Genomic DNA, 17,052 nt, shown 5'->3' with positions numbered 1-17,052 from the left:
TTTAAAAAGGCAGGCTGATATTCCAAATGATGCAGCATTGGATGCATGTTAAAAGGTATAAGGAATAATCGTATGTGTAGAGCAGATGCACTGTTAGCATAAGCACACACTGCAAACGCAGGTTCTCAATCAGTTTTCAAAACACTTCCAAGAAGGATTCTTCTCTTGCAGCCCTGCTTAACTATATCGCCAGAGTAGATTCACAGTTCATATGTCTGGGGTTTTAATCACTTTTTTTTATTACAAGAGGGATTTTGCTTAATTTAAAGTTGCTGTCTTGCCATCGGGAGATGACAGTTTTCTGGGAAGCGTCGTGTATATGTTGACTAGCCAAAACTTGGAATTTGCACAGGGAAGACTTGGAGAGCAGATCACATTGTTATGCAAGACTCTTGCGTGGGAGATATGCCAGGTGGATTTGCATGTACTGTACATTGAATGAGTGCTCTGCACAAAACTGCTATGTCTACATAATGGATATTTTTTTTGCAAATTCTATAATAAACTTCCTTGTTTTTAAATCACGTTTTGAAAGTTTTAAGCTTTAGGAATGATTCATTTAGAGATCCTCAAAAAGAAATACGTTTGCTCCAGGAAAAGAGGCAAACTGCGGTCTGATAGGTGTTGCATAATAGGAGTATGGTGAAAAATGCCCCAGTATATGAAAAAAAAAGAGCATTCGGTACAAGAAAGAGCAAGAGAATAATGGACAGAATCCAGAGGAATTTGGGCATGTTTAAATCCTAGTGCACACAAAATGCAGACCTCAAGACTGCTGTCCTAAGCACCATGATTAAAGAATGACTGCCATTAATCTCACCAGGGCTTCCTCTGGATGTGCACATATAAAGGTAAAGGTAGTCCCCAGTGCAAGCACCAGTCATTTCCGACTCTGGGGTGACGTCGCATCATGACATTTTCATGGCAGACTTTTTATGGGATCGTTTGCCATTGCCTTCTCCAGTCATCTACACTCCACCCCCCCCCCCCCCAGCCCAACAAGCTGGGTACTCCTTTGACCGACCTCGGAAGGATGGAAGGCTGAGTCAACCTTGGGCCAGCTACCTGAACCCAGCTTCTGCTGGGATCGAACTCAGGTTGTGAGCAGAGAGCTTGGACTGCAGTACCGCAGCTTTACCGCTCTGCACCACGGGGCCACTTTGTGCACATATACTCAGGCTATAAAATGTACAGAATTGTCGTGCAAGTCCCAGTTACTTCAAAGATGATTAAACCTGCCCAACATCCTCTAATTCTCTGCAGGGTGGTTCCAGATTTTCATGGGTAGCCCCACAAGCAAGACATTGAAAGAAACAGCACTCTTCGCTGTGCCTCCAGCAGTTGGTACTCAGTTATACTGCTTCTGAATACGGAAGTTCCATGCAGTACTGTGGCTAGTGGCTTTTGAGGGAAGGGCAACCCCAGCTTCACCCTCCAAACTGCAATCTGACCCGAGCAACAGGCTGGCTTTCCCGCAGCCAGCTAAGCTTGGATGACCCACTGCAAGGTACATAAGCTTTATGGCTGTTGCAATTTCAGGTGACACGAGCCATTTCCAATCCTGCAAACTGCCGCATAAACAGCTTCAATACAAATCTTCACTGTGATGAGAAAGGTAGACTGTGCAGCAAAATTCCAGACCTCAGACTAGCTGCTGAAAAACAGGACAGCCCCCAAGATGATCCAAGAGTAGCTCTTTTTAAACACACACACACACAAACAGCCCCCAATTGATTAAACCTGGGAGGAAAAAGAATAGGAAGAAAGCAATTTAAGTTAGTGACTGATTAACAGAGTTTTGTCAAAAGCAAGCAGATAGGCAGCAGGCAACCACTGCAGACTCATTTGTCCCCAGGGAGAGAGATTTCCAGAAGAAACCCACAGTTTGAATGCGCTTAAATGGCTGGCTGGGAGCAGAACAGACTTATAAGATGTGACAGACTTATAAAAGGGGAGAGGAAATTGGTGGTTGGCAGAAGCAGAATGTAGTTAACATGCGCCAGGAGGAAAACAGATAAAAAAAACCCAGATAGAAAGCAGGACAGCTCAGCCACAGTTCCAGTAGTATGATAACAGCTGAACTAACAGATACTTCAGTTCAAATCCATTTCAGCATTATCCACCAACAGCAGCTCAGCCAAGCTAATCTGGTATATCAGGAAGTCCATTTCAGTGCTAATAACCAAGACATTAAGATTGGTTTCCAGGTATGTAAGACAAGTTTTTCGTTTCTTTCTCTTTTTGCTGTGTAATAAAGAATGACTTGACTTGAGGGGAGGGGAGGGAACAAACCACAACAACACAGGAGTAAACCAAGCCAGCAGAAGAGAAATCAGCCTACAGCCAAACACAATGAAAGAAACAAACAGCCTCTCTAAACCAAGCCTTTCCCACTATTTAGATACCAATAGTCTTTTTATTAAAAAAAGAACAAAATGCAAGATCTTTTTAACAGCTGAACCTGTTAAAGGATCTCAGGTAGCAGGGCAGGTAAAGATTGCTTGCCTGGATCAAAGCTGGCAAGTACAGGGACCAGTGATACAACTTTGGATAAGCGAGCTTCCTACAAATGTCCCTGCAGCAGGAGAAAAGGGCAGACACTCCAAGTACCATTCATGACCCTTGCAGAAGGCTCTGCTGTTACTTATAGTGCTTTCAAAAGGTCAGCTGCCCTGGTTCATTGATTTCAGACAACTTTGGTACAACTGCTCTCAGACTGACAATTTGTCATTGGCTGGGAATGACTGAGACACAGTCCAGATGAACACGGGGAAACCGATATCTGAGAGAGGTTTCTGACCAATCGGATTCTGACCCAAGAAAAAAGGCTACTAAGAAATCACCTTGGTCCTGGCAGACTAGAAAGCACCAATCCAGCCACCACGGCAGCTCAAATGGGCAGTATCATTTGGACGTTGTTCCTATAAAGCCACATTTCTGTAATGTGCTATAAAACCTCATTTCAGTTATGTCAGCCCAAAAAAGAACAGGGAGGGACTTCCCAAGTACTATTCGCCCAAACAGGCCAAATTCACCCTGCCTTCTGTAGCTGCAGCCAGGTATATCAGATGGACATCTAACAGCCTAGGAATGTTTATCCTACAGCCTAGAAGTGCAGTGGAAATGGTATGCAGCTTAAGTGCACTACCAGAACAGCAACGTGTCAAACATAATAAAGGCTAAATAAAACACAGCAATTACTGCTGCAAAATAGGGGTCACTCTCCATCCCCATGATAAAGCCCCCATAGCCAGGAAAGCAGAAGTTGCGGCTGCATTATACAGCACATGCAATCATCTGGAACATTGCCTGGCTTTGTCCCCACCATGGGTATTGATAGGGACATGGAGAGCAGGCAAGCAAATATGTGTGTGTGGCTTGCTTGCAAGGGGACATGGGGAACTTGGTGGTTATTCTAACATAACATCTGACCAGCCCTCTGGTGACCCCGGTCTCTGCTGCTCAAAGGGATTCCAAGATAACATGAAAGACTTATGAAGAAGGGAAGAGCTATCTCTATATATCTGAAAATCTCACATATAAGTATACATAAGTCAATCAAGTCAGGAGTTTCCCTTTTTGAATTCAGAAAGGGAGGTATATTGTGGTGCTCTTCCAGTAATGTAGGACAGCAAACAAACCAACAGCAGCAACCTTCACCCTGAACTCTCCCCTTCCCCAGTCCATTCCTCTCTTCATTGCACCTACTTTATTGAGAAAATAAATGCCACATTTATTTCCACAAAGTTGAAACTGGGGCAAAATGAAAACAATTCTGTGACTAAACAATTTTTGGGGGGGAACAAGTTGGGAGAGGGAGCCAACACCATGATAAAAGGGTTCGGTTATGTGCCGAGAAGTTTTCAAACTGCACATCAGTAGCAGAGAAGTGCTGAGCCGCTTCCAGCAGAGGCAAAGGAAGTCTGCAAAACTGCTGGCCGAGAGCTGTACCGTTTCTATTGCGCTTGGCCTGAGGCATCTGAATACCAGATGAAGGTATTTTAAGACACAAGGAGGGTCAATTCCCAGAGTTTTTATGAGCTTATATTGTGCTGAAGCACTTTTGTTATTGCTGCCAAGCCAATTGATTCAGAAATCTCTGGACTAATCCCCAAGCCGCTATGATGCCGGGAGTCCAAGTACATCATAAACTGCACTGCTATTTACGGTATCTATGCGCTCAAAAAATGGCATTAGCAAAGGTCTTCAAATGTCCCTTACGTAAAGTCTCTTGAAAGTCACTTATTACTTTGGCCTGGGATGACGTGGAAAGGAGAGATCCTCCTGGTGCCAAAATTTGTCTTTGGACCTTAGTAGAAAAGGGAAAGGGATGATTCGAGGGATACACACACAAGCATATGCACAGACTGCCCATAATTTTAGGAAACGGTCCAGAGACTAAAATGGATTATTTACACCTCCCTTTATAGCTAGTGCAGTACAACGTGGCACAAGGATAGCTGTGGCCTCACTTCTGCCAGCACGAGTTCAAGAAGGAAGCAAGGTTTTGCTACGCATGAAGACCGAAGCCATTTTGTAAACTTCTTCAAGGTCCGTGACCAAAGTCAGTTCTTAAAAGTCACCTCACTGATACCCATTCACAGCATGGACACACATCAGCAATGTGCCAAATACAGGCACGCCTTTGGAGCACTCAGACAAGAGTCTGCCCCAGTGCTCACAAGCCATTCACCAGCTGAACAGTGTGTATCTTGTTGGCTTGCCTACAGTGAGTGCAGATGTGTCCCAGTGGTAAAATGATAATTGCCTCTCTCCCCTCCAGCACTTCCCCACCAGAGGACTGCGGCACACATAAGCAGGACCATCTAAGATATATGCCTAGTGGTTCACTGCTGCTCTCCAACTTTCAGGCGCAGAAACTGGGCAAGAGAGTAACTGTACAACTGCCCCTACCTGATGAGAGACTCCAGGATAGCAGGCGTTGGACCCTTCTGGAACTCCAGCTCTTTGTAGTGCAGGGCCTTAGCATAGGCCCGGCATTTGGCGGCTCGCTCTCCCAGCAGGACGACGCCATTGTCATCCCCCAGTGGCAGTGGGCCCTGCAATACAGAACACAGAATGGCTTTCTATCTTCACAATTTAGACCTGGAGTCTGCATAAAGGATACTCTAATTTGGTACGCTGCAAAAACTGTTTGAAAAATTGTAAATGCTTCTTTTTGTGTAGTGGTGAAGTGTGCGGACTCTTATCTTGGAGAACCGGGTTTGATTCCCCACTCCTCCACTTGCACCTGCTGGAATGACCTTGGGTCAGCCATAGTGGTTAAGTGAGAGGACTCTTATCTGGGAGAACTGGGTTTGATTCCCCACTCCTCCACTTGCACCTGCTGGAATGGCCTTGGGTCAGCCATTGTGATTAAGCGAGCGGACTCTTATCTGGGAGAACCGGGTTTGATTCCCCACTCCTCCACTTGCAGCTGCTGGAATGGCCTTGGGTTAGCCATAATGGTTAAGTGAGTGGACTCTTATCTGGGAGAACCAGGTGTGATTCCCCACTCCTCCACTTGCACCTGCTGGAACGGCCTTAGGTCAGCCATAGTGGTTAAGTGTGTGGACTCTTATCTGGGAGAACTGGGTTTGATTCCCCACTCCTACCTGCAGCTGCTGGAACGGCCTTGGGTCAGCCATAGTGGTTAAATGAGCGAACTCTTATCTGGGAGAACCGGGTTTGATTCCCCACTCCTCCCCTTGCAGCTGCTGGAATGGGCTTGGGTCAGTCATAGTGGTTAAGTGAGCGGACTCTTATCTGGGAGAACTGGGTTTGATTCCCCACTCCTCCATTTGCAGCTGCTGAATGGCCTTGGGTCAGCCATAGTGGTTAAGTGAGCGGATTCTTATCTGGGAGAACCGGGTTTGATTCCCCACTCCTACTTGCAGCTGCTGGAATGGCCTTGGGTCAGCCATAGTGGTTAAGTGAGCGGACTCTTATCTGGGAGAACCGGGTTTGATTCCCCACTCCTACCTGCAGCTGCTGAATGGCCTTGGGTCAGCCATAGTGGTTAAGTGAGCGGACTCTTATCTGGGAGAACCGGGTTTGATTCCCCACTCCTACTTGCAGCTGCTGAATGGCCTTGGGTCAGCCATAGTGGTTAAGTGAGCGGACTCTTATCTGGGAGAACCGGGTTTCATCCCCCACTCCTTCACTTGCACCTGCTGGAATGGCCTCGGGTCAGCCATAGCTCTGGCAGACGTTGTCCTTGAAAGGGCAGCTGCTATGAGAGCCCTCTCAGCCCCACCCACCTCACAATTAGTTGTACCTAACTAAGAGAGTACTCAGAAGTCCTTAAAAAAGTATGAACAGCCTCTGTGGGTAGCCATGGGAAAACATAAGAGGGGGATAGAGGCAGAGGACTGCACTACAGGACTCCCAGCTTGCAAACTAACTAAGCTGGAAGATTTTTTTTCCCAAAATAAAGAAAATAAAGATAATTAAGATACTATATTTGGAGAGTTTCTAACCTCAAACGGATTTGCTCTGTTGGCTGAGAGAGAGGTCGATGGTTACAATGAAGAACAAAACAGTGAAGATGGCAACACAGAGGGGGAGGCCAGTTCATCAAGGGAAATAGAGGGAAAATGATCATAATGAGGAGGCTCTGAGGGCATCCTGAAGGAGTTCACATATCTGACTGCTCATTCAATTGAAAGGATTTTTTTTTTAGAACGCAGGACAGTCAAGAAACCACCAGAGTCCAAAGCCAAGGACAGCAGCTGCGTCGGGTTGGTAGGGCTCACTGGGCATCCCTGAGTTTCCAGAGATGAGGTATAAACCATTTGTAGCAGAGGCACAGCTAAGTTGGTCTGCACCACAAGGCCCAAAGCAGTCCTTCTGGCAAAATATAAAGGGCTGATCAGACACATACATGTTGGAAAAGTCAGCTGGAAGATCATCAGATTCAGCCCTGGAGTTCCTGTTGCTTTCTAGGCTTTCTATTCTGGTTCCTGCACCGAGGAAGTCAGTAAGTCTGGTATGCCCAAAAGGCAACAGCGGATGCAAGTGTAACATCCAAGTCAGGGCTTGCCAACAGCCACACGGCTGGTCACCAGTGGTGAGTAATAATCACATCCAAGAGATCAGGTAGGGGAAATGTCACAACCATCACTTCGTATGTTGTTTAGGCCACAAGTGATTCACACAGGGGTACAAAGACAAGCCCCACAAGCAGCAATTTTTTTGTGGGGTAGTGACTTCTGTGAACCTAGATTCCAGGCTGGGCTGAGCCTCTTCTTCACCTCCACATACCCCCCCAACTTTCCAAAAAGGAGTCTTCTCCAGTGGCATTTTTTACCTTGTCACTGTGCTCCATGAACTCTGCCAAATTCAGCAGGGTCTGCGTGACCTCTGCGATGTCCTGAGAGGTCAGCGCCAACTCAATGCTACGGATCAGCTCATCTTGTTGGTCTTCGTTCAGTTCGGACCAGCAGGAAACAAAGGCAGCGTTGAACAGGTCTCTGTGGGGATGGGAGAGGAGCAAAGCGGTGGTAAGCAAGCAAATGATGAACAGCTTAATGCCAACAAGCCCACCGAGGCTCTAACAAAGCCAATGGGGTACCAGGTCTGGGAGTCTTTGGGGACCAGTTATGTTGATCTAAAATACTTATAAACTCAGCTTTCTTCCAGCACAGCTGGAATCCAACCCTGGCAACAGCCCAATTGGTAATTACAATAAGAACAGCCCTGAAGTAATACAATTAACAGCCAGCAGGACCCTAATCATACAGGAACTATAATGTTTTGCCCAAAGAACTACTCAGCCCATGCTAATTTCTCTCCTGAATGCCACATTTTTCACCCTCTCCTGAAGGCCTCCTCTAGCAAGTCATTTTGAAAAAGAGAAGCAGAAGCCAAAAAAGTTCACAAAAGGACTCGCAAATGAGCCTCTGCATTATCCGCCATCAGCATCAACTAGAAGAGTGTCAAGGATAGCGTCATAAAATGTTTTAGTTAATTGTTTTAATTCAGGCTTTTAAGGTTAGTTTAATGTTAATTTAATGTTTCTAGTGTAACTGTTTTATTGTTGGTGCACCATTGGTCACCGTATTGTTAGCCGCCCTGAGCCTGCTTCGGCGGGGGAGGGCGGGGTACAAATAAAATTTATTATTATTATTATTATTATTATTATTATCAGAAGCTTTCAGCAGCTACTACAGCCACCAGGGATGATGCATCTTCACATGGCTTGGAGGGTGCCTACCTCCTTGCCCTTCAAATTGTAAGCAACTTCCTCATTCGTCTCTGTTGTTGTGAAAAGCACTTTAGCACTGCAGGGAGTGTGGGCTAGTGGCCAAGACAGCCAGAAAGGGAGCTCATGGTCAATAGCAATGGCTCCTAAATCTTCTGAACTTTATCATAGAGTTGGAGGGGACCTCCAGGGTCATCTAGTCCAACCCCCTGCACAATGCAGGAAACTCACAAACAGCTCCCCCTAAATTCACAGGATCTGCATTGCTGTCAGATGGCCATCTAGCCTCTGTTTAAAAACCCCCAAGGAAGGAGAGCCCACCACCTCCCGAGGAAGCCTGTTCCACTGAGAAACTGCTCTAGCGGTCAGGAAGTTCTTCCTAATGTTGAGCCAGAAACTCTTCTGATTTAATTTCAACCCATTGGTTCTGGTCCTACCTTCTGGGGCCACAGAAAATAATTCCACACTATCCTCTATATGACAGCCCTTCAAGTACTTGAAGATGGTGATCCTATCACCTCTCAGCCACCTTCTCTCCAGGCTAAACATGCCCAGCTCCTTCAACCTTTCCTCATAGGACCTGGTCTCCAGACCCCTCACCATCTTTGTCGCCCTTTTCTGGACCCATTCCAGCTTGTCTAACTGTCAGGAGGCTTTGTGGAAGCTCAGTTATTGGCTCCTGCATGAACCACATGAATCCAAGTGATTCAGCTATACCTGCATCTTATTGCAATGAATTTTCATTTCAAATCAAGTTCTTTAAGAAAAACCATAAAGACAATACTTGCTTCCCATAAGTTTGGATTGGTGCATGTCAAGAAGCCCTCACTGACTGGAAAGGATACACAATTTGGAGATAAAACGGTTTACACAAAGCAGGGTTTCAGAACCAAAAAGCAGCACATGCTGCTTTGACGATCTATCTGCAACTGATACCATGCTCTGGAATTCAATGTATTTCTTGGAACATTAGAAGTTCCGCAAAGCTCAAAGGATCTTGTGGGGGGGGGGGCGGGGCGGTTTCTAGAAATCGAAAACCAAACCCACAAGACAAAGCAGGATTACAACCCAACAGATGCAGGTTCTTAGAAGCAACTGCAGTCGACGCAAGGTAAAAAGGACAGGAGGTTATCTGGGGATGCAAGTAGGAATTATAACAAGAGTTATGTAAAGCTTTATAAAACAAGAGTTATTCTAATTATTATACTAATTACAAGGGTTATATAACAAGGCTCTATGAGGGCCTGCCCTTGTGCCTGACCCAGAAGGCAGTTGCAGGGGTCCTCACAGGGACCCCTTGGGTGGCACACATTCAGCCTGTGATGTGCGAGCTGCACAGGCCTCCACTGGAGCACTGGCCTCTGAGGCTCTCAGCGGTCAGGAACCCACATCTTCGGGATCAACTCTCTCTGGAAGAGCGTTAGGCTCTGGCAATAAGAACCTTCTAGTGATCCCTGGCCCAAGAGAGATTCTGCCGTCCTCGACTAGGGACAGGGCCTTTTTGGCCTTGGCCCCCGCCTGGTGAAACTGTGCCAGAGAACATCTGCACCTGATGGGATTTATTACCTTTCTGTATGGCCTGCAAGGCAGAGATGTTCTGCCAGGCACTGGGTTGATGATAGTCACAGTCTGGCGTTCTCGAACCCCTATCTCCCTCCTCTCACCTTTTCAACATCGCCTCCACCCCAGGGGGCTGGTGGGTACTGAAGTTATTTTCACCATCCTGGACAGTGCATTTTTATTATTATTGATGTTGAAGCATTTTAAATGTTTTTTTACTTCTATTATTTATTGAATCTGCTTCTGATGTTAAGCCACCCTGAGCCCTGATCGCAGGAAAGGGACGCCTAACAAATAGAATTTAATAAATAAATAATAAACAAATGCTTAGCAAGAGAGAGAGATAAATGTGACACGGAGAGGGGAAAGATGCTTTTGTTGGGGGTGCATCCAGAAGGACCAACTTGCCTTGTGACCCTGCTGGACTTGAAGAAATAAAAAAATATAAACATTTTATGGGGAGGGGACACTGCTCAAATGGTAGAGCACACACTTTGCACATGGAAGCCCCTAGGGTTCAACCCACATCTCCATAGAAAAGCTAGCAGAGCTGGGAAAGACCCTTGCCTGAGTAGACAGCCACTAACAGATGGCGCCATCCACAGAGGCCTAGGCAGACTCACAGTCCTACAGTGAATGAGGCAGTTCCCTTGTTCAAAGGTCCCCTCGCTGTCCCAGCTGCAGCCAAAGAGAGATATTTTGTCCCAGCCAAGCTTCTCCAAGCTAGACACGCTCCCTTTAGGGCAAAAAGACCATTTCTGGAGTGGAGAGCAAACATTTCACAGTCTTTTATAAGGCAATTGGCCAGCAGCAAATAAGTTGATTGCTTACTCAATGGAATGGCAAGAGCTCTTGCCAAGAATAGAAAAGAAAAAGCTAGCCGTAGGAAAAATGACAAGGAAGGAGACCTCACTGACCCCATTACATTGTTTCTAGTCTGTTGCCTGAGCAACAGGCTAACTCTGCATTTGGACTCTAGACTCCTGCGCCTGATATCCCCCCTGCCCCCTGCCTGCCTATTTCCCCCCTTTTCTATGGATCCTCTGGCTCTTCAGTAGCCACTTGGAAGTCAGCCTGCCATTTTCTATGAATGTATGCCTCTGATTTTTGGAAGGCTGGAATAGAAAACAGGAGGGCTGCTGACTTCATGTCTGGTTTGTGATCTTCTTGGAGACCTCTGGCTGGATGCTGTTGGAATTAGGATGGAGAAAGGGCCGTGGCTGAGTTGATAGAGCATGCAGAAGGTCCCAGGTTTGATCCTTAGCATCTCCAGTTAAAAACGGATCTGGAGGTAGGCAGTGTTCCCTCTAAGCTGAGTTAGCGTGAGCTAGCTCAGAGATTTTGAGCCTCCAGCTCACGCATTTTTGTCTTAGCTCAGGAAGGATGGCCCCAGAGCACACTAATTTATGCAGTAGCTCACAACTTTAATGCCAGCAGCTCACAACTTTAATGCCAGAAGCTCACGAAATAGAATTTTTGCTCGCAAGACTGCAGCTTAGAGGGAACATGGAGATAGGTGATGTGAAAGACCTCTGCCCAAGACCCTGGAGAGCCACTGCCAGTCTGAGTAGCTAACACTTATGTTGATGGACCAAGCCTGCTTCATGTGTTTATGTGACCATCAGTTGGATTCAGCTGAGACTTTCCTCACTTTGTACTGAGATCCATGCTTTAGAGGGAGCCAACCCCTGCCACTACCGTCTGCTCTCACCTTCAGGATAAGAAGCTTGTGCTCTTCAATGTGGAACTGGGATGACTGCCCTGAATTAGGACTTTGAATATGACACCCACAACACAATCCCCACTTCTACCCCATGAAGGCCAAACTCTTAGCTTGTCTCTGTGGCTAAGAGATCCTCATGTGGCTTTTAAATCCAGGAAAAGCTGGAACTCCGTGATCCCAGCCTTAGTTCACAAAGCCGCAAGGTGGATTAGAGGTCAAAGCTCAGGCTTCAAAATGCTTTCCGCACACACATATCCACCAAATCCTGCCTGCCACACACAGTAGCAATTGCATAAGAGCTCTCATGTTCCTTCTGTACAAAACAACCAGTTGGATTTCAACAAGGAATCTAAACCTCTATCAGCACAGGCAGCGAGGGATGGAAGGAGAGAGAAAGCCCATCAGTTCTAGAGAAAAATATCTAAATGCACCGCTGGTTGAAATGAGAGCTATCTTTTCAGAACCAGCAGTGTTTGTAACATGCCCCGAACTCATGAAATTCTCTGCCACAAAATCCTGTGATGGCCACCACAATAGAGAAAGTAAATCCAACACTGCACCACAAACACTCAGCTTGTGCCTAAGGTGGATTCAAGCATAGATGCAACATGCAGTGTCCTCTGTACACCCACTAAAGAATTACTTATTCCCAGCTGTGGCTAAATGGAAGGTGGCAAGCTAGAGCAGTGACTCATCCAGAGAACCAGCAGGCAACCTCTATTGAGAATGAGTGATTTTGGTTCATGGAAGATTTTAATTACATCCAGAAGAATGCCAGCAACTCTCTTGTGGCATACTACAGTCTGGGAACTGCTAAGAAGAAGAAGAAGAAGATATTGGATTTATATCCCGCCTCCACTCTGAAGAGTCTCAGAGCGGCTCACAATCTCCTTTACCTTCCTCCCCCACAACAGACACCCTGTGAGGGATGGAAGGAGAGAGAAAGCCCATCAGTTCTAGAGAAAAATATCTAAATGCACCGCTGGTTGAAATGAGAGCTATCTTTTCAGAACCAGCAGTGTTTGTAACATGCCCCGAACTCATGAAATTCTCTGCCACAAAATCCTGTGATGGCCACCACAATAGAGAAAGTAAATCCAACACTGCACCACAAACACTCAGCTTGTGCCTAAGGTGGATTCAAGCATAGATGCAACATGCAGTGTCCTCTGTACACCCACTAAAGAATTACTTATTCCCAGCTGTGGCTAAATGGAAGGTGGCAAGCTAGAGCAGTGACTCATCCAGAGAACCAGCAGGCAACCTCTAATGAGAATGAGAATGAGTGATTTTGGTTCATGGAAGATTTTAATTACATCCAGAAGAATGCCAGCAACTCTCTTGTGGCATACTACAGTCTGGGAACTGCTAAGAAGAAGAAGAAGAAGATATTGGATTTATATCCCGCCCTCCACTCTGAAGAGTCTCAGAGCGGCTCACAATCTCCTTTACCTTCCTCCCCCACAACAGACACCCTGTGAGGTGGGTGGGGCTGGAGAGGGCTCTCACAGCAGCTGCCCGTTCAAGGATAGCCTCTGCCAGAGCTATGGCTGACCCAAGGCCATTCCAGCAGCTGCAAGTGGAGGAGTGGGGAATCAAACCCGGTTCTCCCAGATAAGAGTCCATGCAGTTAACCACTACACCAAACTGGCTCTCCAGTTATACTAAGCTATATTACATGTTAATGACAGCTTTTGAGATATGCACATGGTGTGTGCGGAGTACATGAAGGTGCTCCTGCATTCATCATGATTCCTGGATATAAGCTATATCGGAAGGATAGGGAGGGAAGGGTTGGAGGTGGGGTGGCTCTGTATGTCAGAGAGGATATACGGTCCAGTAAGGCTGAGATCAGAGAATTAGATTCACTTTTAGAAATGCTTTGGGTTGAAATAGAGGGCCCAAAAGGAAATTTAACTATGGGAGTTTGTTATCGCCCACCAAATCAAAAGAGAGAGGACGATTATAATATGATGGAAGGCTTAAAGATAGCGGCTAAACGTAAAAACTGTGTTGTAATAGGTGATTTTAACTACCCGCAGATTGATTGGGTCAATATGTGTTCTGGTCGAGAGAAAGAGATTGAGTTTCTTGATGCTCTCAATGACTGTGCTATGGAGCAGATGGTCTCAGAACCTACCAGGGGTGGGGCGATCCTGGATTTGGTCCTAAGTAATGCCCAAGACTTGGTGAGAGATGTAAAAGTGATTGCGCCGCTTGGGAGCAGTGACCATAATGTTATTGATTTCACCGTTTGTATAAATAGGGAGTTGTCCAAAAAGACCACCACAACCACGTTTAACTTTAAAAGGGGTAAATACACTGAGATGAGGAGGCATGTGAGGAAGAAACTGAAAGGAAAGGTACATACGGTCAAAACCCTTGAGAAAGCTTGGACGCTATTTAAAACTATAATCCTAGAAGCTCAGATAAAATACATACCACAAGTTAGGAAAGGCACAAACAGGCATAAGAAAAGGCCTGCGTGGTTAACAAACAAAGTAATGGAAGCTGTAAAAGGTAAGAAGGACTCCTTTAAGCGGTGGAAAACCAGTCCAAGTGAGATTAGTAAAAGGGAACACAGGCTGTGGCAAATCAAATGCAAGACTGTGATCAGGCAGGCAAAAAGGGACTATGAGGAGCATATTGCAAAAAACATAAAGACCAACAATAAAACTTTCTTCAAATATATTAGAAGTAGGAAACCAGCCAGGGAGGCAGTGGGGCCCTTGGATGACCATGGGGTAAAAGGATTACTGAAGGAGGATAGGGAAATGGCTGAAAAGCTAAATGAATTTTTTGCCTCCGTCTTCACTGTAGAAGACGAGAACTTTTTGCCCGCCCCAGAACCACTAATTTTGGAAGGGGTGTTGAAAGACCTGAGTCAGATTGAGGTGACAAATGAGGAGGTCCTACAACTGATAGACAAATTAAAAACTAATAAGTCACCGGGTCCGGATGGCATACATCCGAGAGTTCTGAAGGAACTCAAAGTTGAACTTGTGGATCTTCTAACAAAAATCTGTAATCTTTCATTGAAATCTGCCTCCATTCCTGAGGACTGGAAGGTAGCAAATGTCACCCCCATCTTTAAAAAAGGTTCCAGAGGAGATCCGGGAAACTACAGGCCAGTCAGTCTGACTTCAATACCGGGAAAGTTGGTAGAAACCATTATCAAGGACAGAATGAGTAGGCACATTGATGAACACGGGTTATTGAGGAAGACTCAGCATGGGTTCTGCAAGGGAAGATCTTGCCTCACTAACCTGTTGCATTTCTTTGAGGGGGTGAACAAACATGTGGACAAAGGAGACCCGATAGATGTTGTTTACCTTGACTTCCAGAAAGCTTTTGATAAAGTTCCTCATCAAAGGCTCCTTAGAAAGCTTGAGAATCATGGAGTAAAAGGACAGGTCCTCTTGTGGATCAAAAACTGGCTGAGTAATAGGAAGCAGAGAGTGAGTATAAATGGGCAGTCTTCGCAGTGGAGGACGGTAAGCAGTGGGGTGCCGCAGGGCTCGGTACTGGGTCCCATGCTTTTTAACTTGTTCATAAATGATTTAGAGTTCGGAGTGAGCAGTGAAGTGGCCAAGTTTGCGGATGACACTAAATTGTTCAGGGTGGTGAGAACCAGAGAGGATTGTGAGGAACTCCAAAGGGATCTGTTGAGGCTGGGTGAGTGGGCGTCAACGTGGCAGATGCGGTTCAATGTGGCCAAGTGCAAAGTAATGCACATTGGGGCTAAGAATCCCAGCTACAAATACAAGTTGATGGGGTGTGAACTGGCAGAGACTGATCAAGAGAGAGATCTTGGGGTCATGATAGATAACTCACTGAAAGTGTCAAGACAGTGTGCGTTTGCAATAAAAAAGGCCAATGCCATGCTGGGAATTATTAGGAAGGGAATTGAAAACAAATCAGCCAGTATCATAATGCCCCTGTATAAATCGATGGTGCGGTCTCATTTGGAGTACTGTGTGCAGTTCTGGTCGCCGCACCTCAAAAAGGATATTATAGCTTTAGAGAAGGTGCAGAGAAGGGCAACTAGAATGATTAAAGGGCTGGAGCACTTTCCCTATGAAGAAAGGTTGAAACGCTTGGGACTCTTTAGCTTGGAGAAACGTCGACTGCGGGGTGACATGATAGAGGTTTACAAGATAATGCATGGAATGGAGAAAGTAGAGAAAGAAGTACTTTTCTCCCTTTCTCACAATACAAGAACTCGTGGGCATTCGATGAAATTGCTGAGCAGACAGGTTAAGACGGATAAAAGGAAGTACTTCTTCACCCAAAGGGTGATTAACATGTGGAATTCACTGCCACAGGAGGTGGTGGCGGCCACAAGTATAGCCACCTTCAAGAGGGGTTTAGATAAAAATATGGAGCACAGGTCCATCAGTGGCTATTAGCCACAGTGTATGGAGCACAGGTCCACCAGTGGCTATTAGCCACAGTGTATGTGTGTATATAACATTTTTTGCCACTGTGTGACACAGAGTGTTGGACTTGATGGGCCGTTGGCCTGATCCAACATGGCTTCTCTTATGTTCTTATGTTCTTATCATAGAAACAAGACGGCCAAGCTGTAGGGAAGGAGTGTTTGCTAAATCCACCCAGCCTAGCTCTTTATTGGAGCCATGAGACCTGTATAGGATTACGTTTTATTATATTTTCTCCAGCCTCACTTTTCACATACTGGAAATAGCAGCAGGCATATTAAAAGTGTGAGGTTTCTCTTCTCTCGATTCTAAGGAACACACCTCAGGCAGCTGCCAGTCAGCAAAAAGCTGGCCACCGAGTCAGATTCCCAAAACGCTTTTTATTTGCCTCTAGACGGTAGTTAACGGAGTCTGTGAATGCCTTCTATTTCCCCCTCCTTGTGGCCCTTGGCTGCAGGCGGGCACTGGGAGGAGAGGCAGGAAATGCCATTACCTGGCCATAGGGTTGTAGGCCTGGGCCAGAGCCCAGCAAGAGCGCAGGGACGGCGATGAGGAATCTTTCAGCAGCTCCAGGCTCAGCCGCCTCAGCCACTCCAGCCAGTCGTCTTTGGAAACTCTCCTTGCCGCTCCCCAGGCCTGGAACACAAAGGACACTTTCATTGACCACGAAGAAGCAGGGTATACAGGCTGGCTTGACGCACTCCCTCCCTTCCCTCACTGTTTATTTTTTCCCCACCAGTGCTACAATTCAGTTAAATGCAAACACAGATGGATTTCTCCATCTCCATTTACCAATATCTTAAGCTAAACAAGTTTATAAAGAGTTTTATTCTAAACGGTAAGTGGGGGTTCAAAGAGGGGGGAAAGGGCATTCCAGCAGCAGTACAGCAACTCATTTGAAATATAACAATATTAACTGTTCACACTTCACTGGATATGGAGACTGAACACTGACTTTTTCCCTCTGCAATGCAAGGCAACTCAGCGCCTCAGAAGCCACTAGAATGTGCCTGAACCCATTCAGGCTACTGGTTAGGGTGCTGCTTTGGCCAACTTGAGCAAGTTGCGGTTTCTTGTTCCCCATTCAGCTTGCCATCTTTTTGTAGGGGCTTCCCCCACCCTGCACA

At 46.1% G+C, this 17,052-nt stretch overlaps 1 protein-coding gene across 2 annotated transcripts in view; it reads right to left on the bottom strand.

Moving 5' to 3' along the window:
* The window catches only part of MTOR (mechanistic target of rapamycin kinase), a 137,594-nt gene that overhangs the window by 76,654 nt on the left and 43,888 nt on the right, over window positions 1-17,052 (bottom strand). For both annotated transcript variants that reach the window (XM_060259562.1, XM_060259563.1), the window contains 3 exons: window positions 16,419-16,561; window positions 7,310-7,472; window positions 4,915-5,060 (listed from right to left, as the gene is read on the bottom strand). In XM_060259562.1, the coding sequence (XP_060115545.1) occupies window positions 4,915-5,060; window positions 7,310-7,472; window positions 16,419-16,561 (452 nt within the window). The remainder of the gene's footprint in view (window positions 1-4,914; window positions 5,061-7,309; window positions 7,473-16,418; window positions 16,562-17,052) is intronic.

Source organism: Heteronotia binoei, chromosome 18 (assembly GCF_032191835.1).
Source record: "Heteronotia binoei isolate CCM8104 ecotype False Entrance Well chromosome 18, APGP_CSIRO_Hbin_v1, whole genome shotgun sequence".
NCBI classification, from domain to species: Eukaryota; Metazoa; Chordata; class Lepidosauria; order Squamata; family Gekkonidae; genus Heteronotia; species Heteronotia binoei.
Note: the sequence above shows the minus strand (reverse complement) of the source record. Positions and strands in the feature narration are given on the sequence as shown.